We start from the raw sequence: 7,446 nt of genomic DNA on the forward strand, positions 1-7,446 counted from the left end.
ATCCTTTCTCTCTAATCCTGCTATATTCCAGTAACAAATCTTCCATTCTTCCCTACTTTCATTTCTCATCTTTTTTTCCTTCTTACTATTTCTTATTTTCCTCTCTTTAAACTTTTTAAAATTCTTAAAAATGTTCTTTTTCTTCAAATAATAAAAGATCTACTAACCTTGTATGATTTTTTTTTAAATTCTGTAAACTTGCAGAATTGGAAAATTACGTTTTATAATCTTCTACACTCTTTTCAAAATTGTAGGAATTCTATTAAAATTTTTTGAAATTTTTTCAACATCTAAAAACTCATTTTTCAAAATAAAAAAACAAACTAAAACTTTCCCATGAATCTGAAAAAGACGTTATTTATGTTCTGAAAATTATTAAACCTGTTTTTAAAAATTGTTTGTTGATAAAAACTGTTATAAATTACGTTAAAATTTTCATTTTGTTTCACATTTTTTTTTCATTTTTTTAAATTTTAAATTATTTTTGAAAATTTTATATATTTTTGTATATTTGTTAAACTTACTCGAATTTTGTTTTAACATTTTGTAATCTTGAAAAATTTTATAAAAATTGAGCTTTAAAATCTTTTACATTATTTCTGGAAATTTCAGGAAATAATTTGAAATCTTTTTTAATTGTCTTTAAAAACGAATTTTTCAAAATAAAAAATGATTCAAAGTTGCTTTTTCAAAAACTTAAAAACTCTCAATTTTGTTGCATGTCTGAAAATTTGAAGAAATAATTTGAAAGGTTTTGAAATATTTTTGAATTTTGTCTTAAGATCCATTTTTAAATATAAAAAATTATTGAAAATTTTCCAGAAATCTTAAAAAAAAATTTTATTCTCTTAAAAATTTTGAAAAGTCTTGAAAAGCTGCTTTTTCTAAATCTGCAATAATATACATTTTGTTTCAAATTTTTTTAATTTTCACAAGATTTAAATTAATTTCGAATCTGTCCAAAACCTCCAAAATGTCTAAATATCTTTTGAAATAATTCAAAGTTCTTCTAGAATTGCTTTAAACCCCTCAAAATTAACAAAATCGTCTTGAAAATTTTCAGATTTTTTCTCCAAATAATTTTGAAATCTTATAAACTTAAAATTAATCTTATAAATTTTTTTTAGAAATCTTATTTTCTCTACCGGTAATTTTTTGTTTAATTCAAATTTTCTTTTCAATCAAGTAATTTTTTAGAATTAAAGTTCCTCAATTTCAAATTATGATTGATTCATAATTTTTATTGGTAAAAATTACTAACAATGAGTAAAATATTTTCATTTCTATTTAAATTTGGCGATATATGTGTTATAATAGTTACAGAATTTAAAAAAAATGAATTTCTTTATTAATAAATTTCTGAGTCATTCTCTGAGCGAAATAATAAATTTTTTTCAGAAAAAGAGTTAGTGACACCGCCACTGAACGGGTTAATTTTACCCGGCATCACCAGAAACTCGATTCTGGCACTTGCCAGAGAATGGAATGATTTCAAAGTTACTGAAAGGAAAATAACAATGGCAGAAGTCTGTCGATTGCTCTCTGAAAAAAGGGTGAGTGAATTTTTTTTGTGATCAATAAATATTTGCCGATTGTTAATTAAAGAATTCGAAATTGAATAATTTAAAAGTGGAAAAAACTTTCGAATTTTAATAAATTTAAATTCGAAACGATTAAAATTTAAACAATTTGAGATTGAAAACTAAATTGAATATTTCTAAGTAAAAGCTTCTGAAATTCTTAGAAATCTAAATTCTTATTACATTCAAAAATTTTGATTTGGCATTGAAATTTAAACGACAATTTTTTTTTATCAACGAAATTTAAATTTTAAACATTTAAAATTTAATTATTATTCTAAAAAACGTTACAAATACAAAGTAGTGTTAAGTGGGAAATATTAAAAAAAAAAAAATTAAGGATATTTAAATCTAAAATTATTAAATTTGAAACTTTTTTTAATTTCTAAGCGATTAAATTTACTTAAAGCAATAAAAAAATTATAGGTTTCGAGTACAAAAAAGTTTTAATATTTTATTAATTTTCCATCTAAAAATACTTTTTATTTCTAATGTTTTTTTTAGAAAAATTCAATTTTAAAAGGTTAAATTTAAAAAAAAAAGAAAATAAAGGTGAAGTTATTTCTTGATTTTAGAAAAGTTTGTCTAAACAATTTTACGTTATATCGTAATTTTCTAAATTTAATCAAAATTAATATTTCTATAATTTGAGAAGCTTCCACTTCAAAACATTCAATTTAGTTTTTAATTTTAACTGCTTCCTAAAGAAATTGCCTAAATAAAAAAAATTTAGTTTGAAGGTTTTGAATTTTGAAATATTCTGTTTCAACTTTTTTTAATTTAAAATGATCTAGTTTTAAACGCTTTTATTCGGAACTTTTACAAATTCAATTCCTTTTCACTCAACTTGAAATATTGTCGTTTCTCTCCATTTTATCCGTCTAAAATATTTTGAATTAGAATTTTTAAAATATTTTTGTAAATTTAAAAGGATTTCAAAGCGTTTGAAATATTTTAGGACAAAATTAGGACTTCTTCTCTCTGTTAAAATTTAAAGAAGAAAATTCTAATCAACATTTTTTATATGAAACTTTTTATGGAAGGAATAAAAGATTCATTGGAATCTTTTCAAATATCCTAAAATATTAAAAATCTTCTTAAATCCCTGAAAATTTTGTAAAGCTCTTGAAAAGTGCCCTAAAATATTTTAAATATTTTAAAATCCCTTTAAATTTTTGAAAGCTCTTTAAAATTCCTTTGAATTTTTTAAAAAGGCCTTAAAATTTTTCAACTTATTTGAAATTTCGTTAAATTACTGAAATAAATTTATAATTTCTTGAAATATTACCAAAAAAAACTGCCTTAAAGTCTTTGAAATCTTTTGGAATTACTTTAAATTATTGAAATCTATTAACAATAATCTAATTTATTTGAAATTAAAATTCATTAAAAATTCAATCAATGAAATAAAAAATAGGGTGGCCGCTGGACCGAAAAATGACAGTGAATTTTTTTTTTTACCGGGAATTTTAGAAATTTGTAGAAGAAAAATCTGTCCACGTTCGATTTCAACAGTTTTTAAATAATTAGTTGAATTTTTATGTTTTTTAATTATGCTATTATTTAGCTTACAATTCGTAATTCAAAAAATTTTTTACTTTAAACATTTTGCATTAAATTGTTTATTTCGAAGCTTAAAGGTGAAAGTGTGACTGAAAGTTTATAAACTATTTTCAATTTAAAAATAACATAATAATATATTCTTAATTAAATGATTTTATTAAATTTAAAATATTTTTTCAGTCTAAAATATTCAATTTTTAACCCATTCAATTTGAAATTTTTAATGAAAAAAAAGATTAATTATTGAATATTTAGCAATATTTGAATTTTTATTTAAGACAAGTAAATTGAAACAAAATATTTAAAAGTAAAGAATCTCTAACTGCATTTTTTGACATAGAAAGCCTGGAATCGTTAAAATTTCGAAGAACCTTTAAACTTTGAACGTTACAATTTTAATTGTTGTATTTGAAAAATGCTCAATTTGTAAGTGAAAATTTAAATTTTTATGTATAATTTACAAATAAACATTTGTAGAAAAAATTTGAGTAATTTTAAAAGATAATTAGGAGTTTTAAAAATATTGAAAATTATCGTGCAAATTTTAGAAAGTTTTCTTGAAATCTTCTAGAAGCTTTTTTGAAAATTTGGTTTAAATTTTTGAAAAACTTTTTAAATATTCTCTTAAAATAATTTTTCAAAATGAAAACTGATTTTTCATTTTCCTATGAATCTTAAGAAAATGTTTTTAATTTTTTTGAGTTTCAAATTTCGCCTAAAAATAAAAAATGTTCAATTGTTATTTATACATCCAAATTGTAAAGAAATTTTATAAAATTTGCAAGGATTTTCTGAAAATTGTAGAAAAAATTCCATTAATTTTGACAAATGTTCAGAAGTTCTAAAAAAATTTCAAAAATAATTTTAAATTTAAAATAAATTTAAAACAACTTCTAGATTTCTGAAGATTTTGAAATAAAATTTTTAAGCTTTCCTAGGATGTTTAAACTATTTTTTAAAAAAATAATTGAACTTCTAATTTAAGAAGTTTTGAGTTAACATTTTTTCAATTTTTGGTGTTTTGGCTTAAAATTCCTTAAAATTATATAATTTTTTAAAATTCTTTGATTCCTTGGGATCGTCTATTATTGAAATCAATTAAAAATTGTTTGGAATCTCTTGAAGTATCCTAAAATATTTCAATTCCTTTCCAATCCCATTTAATTGTTTTAATAAATAAAAAATTCCTTTGAATCATCAGTCATTTAAATAACTCAGAAATTTCTTGGAATCTTCAATTATTTGAATCATTCAAAAATTCTTTTGAATCTTTTATCATTTAAATAAATTAAAAATTAATTTTTACCTTAAATTTTTTGCATCAATTAAAAATTCTTCGGAATTTTAGTTATTATTGGAGATAGGTTCGATACAAAAGCAATCTACAGATTTAATTTATTTATAAAAAAATCTGATTTATAGTTCATACTGTCAACTGGTCATTTTTTCTTCTCTATCATAAAGTCATTTAATAAAGCAGACTGTTTAACTGTTATTTTAATTTTATCTATATTCCGATAAGATCCACCTAGACTCAACAGTCATTTAAATCAATAAAACTTTTTTTGGAATCTTATATTATTTTAATCAAAACGAAATTCCATGGAATCTTTAACTGTTTAAAACAATTTTTAATTTCTTCGAATTTTTTAAAGTATCCTAAAATGTGTCCATTCCTTTTTTTTTTAACATTAAACAAGTCCTTGGAATCTTTAATTATTTAAATCAATCAAAAATTACTTGGAATGTTTCATTATTTGAATCAATAAAAAATATCGGGAAATGTTTGATTATTTAAAGCAGTTAAAAATCCCATGTAATTATTAATTCTTCAAACCAAGAAAAAATTAATTTGAATCTTTATATATTTAAATCAATAAAAAGTCTTTGTAATTATGCATATAAGTTGAAAATTCTTTGGAATCTTTCATTATTGAAATCAATTAAATTTGCATGAAATATTTAAAGTATCCTAAATAATTTTCATTCATTTTTAATTCTATTAAATTATTGAAATTAATTAAAAATTATTTGAATTTTTGAAAGATTTAAATCAATTAAAAAATTCCTTGGAACCTTTCGTTTTATAAATCATCAAGCAATTACTTTGCATCTTTGGTTATTCCAATTAATCGAAAATTCATTGAAATCTTTCATTATTTAAATCAATAAAAAATGTCTTGGAAACTTTTATTATTTAAAACAGTTAAAAATACCTTGGAATTATTAATTGTTTAAACCAAGTAAAAATTATTGAAAGCTTTAATTATTGAAATTGGTTAAAAAAACCCTTGGAATCTTATATTATTGAAATCAATTAAAAATTGCTGGGAATTTCTAAAAGTATTCTAAAATATTTCCATTACTTTTTAATCCGATTAAACTATTTTTAATAAATAAAAAATCCATTGGAATCTTTAATTATTGTAACCAATAACAAATCCCACTGGAATCTTCTGTTATTCTAATCAATCAAAAAACCCTTGGAATCTTTGATTATTTAAATCCATAAAAAATTCCTTGGAATGTCTTAAAGTATCCTAAATAATTTCCATTCATTTTAAATTATATCAAATTATTGAAATATTTTTTAAATTATTTAGAATCTCTAATTATTTTAATAAATTTAAGACTTTATTGGAATCTTTAATTATTGGAATCAATCAAAAACTACTTAGAATCTTTGATTATTTAAATCCATAAAAAATTCCTTGGAATCTTTTAAAGTATCCTAAATAATTTCCATTTATTTTCAAGTCTATTAAATTATTAAAATCAATTACAAATTATTTAGAATCTTTAGTTATTTTAATAAATTTAAGATTTTATTGGAATCTTTAATTATTGAAATCAATCAAAAACTCCTTGGAATCTTTGATTATTTAAATCCATAAAAAATTCCTTGGAATCTTTTAAAGTATCCTAAATAATTTCCATTTATTTTCAATTCTATTAAATTATTGAAATCAATTAAAAATTATTTAGAATCTCTAATTATTTTTATAAATTTAAGATGTTATTGGAATCTTTAATTATTTTAATAAATTTAAGATTTTCTAGGAATCTTTAATTATTTTAATAAATTTAAGATTTTCTTTGAATCTTTAATTATTGAAATTAATTTTTTTTTAAACTTTGTAATCTTTAATTATCGAAATCAATCCAAAATTCCTTGGAATGTTTTAAAGTATCCTAAATGATTTTCATTAATTTTTATTTTATTAAATTATTGAAATCAATTAAAAATTATTCCGAATCTCTAATTATTTTCATAAATTTAAGATGTTATTGCAATCTTACGTTATTGAAATTAATTTCTTTTTTTAACTTTAATCTTTAATTATTGAAATCAATTACAAATTATTCTGAATATTTAATTGTTATAATAAATTTACGATTTTCTTGAAATCTTTCATTATTGAAATCAATTTTTAATAAACTTTGGAATCTTTAATTATTAAAATCAATCAAAAAGTCCTTGGAATCTTTGATTATTTAAATCCATAAAAGATTCCTTGGAATGTTTTAAAGTATCCTAAATAATTTCCATTCATTTTAAATTATATCAAATTATCGAAATATTTTTAAAATTATTTAGAATCTCTAATTATTTTAATAAATTTAAGACTTTATTGGAATCTTTAATTATTGAAATCAATCAAAAACTACTTAGAATCTTTGATTATTTAAATCCATAAAAAATTCCTTGGAATCTTTTAAAGTATCCTAAATAATTTTCATTTATTTTTAATTCTATTAAATTATTAAAATCAATTACAAATTATTTAGAATCTTTAATTACTTTAATAAATTTAAGATTTTATTTGAATCTTTAATTACTGAGATCAATCAAAAACTACTTAGAATCTTTGATTATTTAAATCCATAAAAAATTCCTTGGAATCTTTTAAAGTATCCTAAATAATTTCCATTTATTTTCAAGTTTATTAAATTATTAAAATCAATTACAAATTATTTAGAATCTTTAGTTATTTTTATAAATTTAAGATGTTATTGGAATCTTTAATTATTTAAATAAATTTAAGATTTTCTAGGAATCTTTAATTATTTTTATAAATTTAAGATTTTCTTTGAATCTTTAATTATTGAAATTTATTTTTTTTTAAACTTTGTAATCTTTAATTATTGAAATCAATCAAAAAGTCCTTGGAATCTTTGATTATTTAAATCCATAAAAAATTTCCTTGGAATGTTTTAAAGTATCCTAAATAATTTCCATTCATTTTAAATTATATCAAATTATCGAAATATTTTTAAAATTATTTAGAATCTCTAATTATTT

At 19.6% G+C, this 7,446-nt stretch overlaps 1 protein-coding gene across 3 annotated transcripts in view; it reads left to right on the top strand.

Annotated features, from left to right (window-relative positions):
• Positions 1–7,446, top strand: part of LOC117172788 (branched-chain-amino-acid aminotransferase) — a 91,118-nt gene that overhangs the window by 59,069 nt on the left and 24,603 nt on the right. For all 3 annotated transcript variants that reach the window (XM_033361002.1, XM_033361001.1, XM_033361003.1), the window contains one exon: positions 1,399–1,553. In XM_033361002.1, coding sequence (XP_033216893.1) covers positions 1,399–1,553 — 155 coding nt within the window. The remainder of the gene's footprint in view (positions 1–1,398; positions 1,554–7,446) is intronic.

Source organism: Belonocnema kinseyi, chromosome 5 (assembly GCF_010883055.1).
Source record: "Belonocnema kinseyi isolate 2016_QV_RU_SX_M_011 chromosome 5, B_treatae_v1, whole genome shotgun sequence".
Lineage (NCBI taxonomy): Eukaryota > Metazoa > Arthropoda > Insecta > Hymenoptera > Cynipidae > Belonocnema > Belonocnema kinseyi.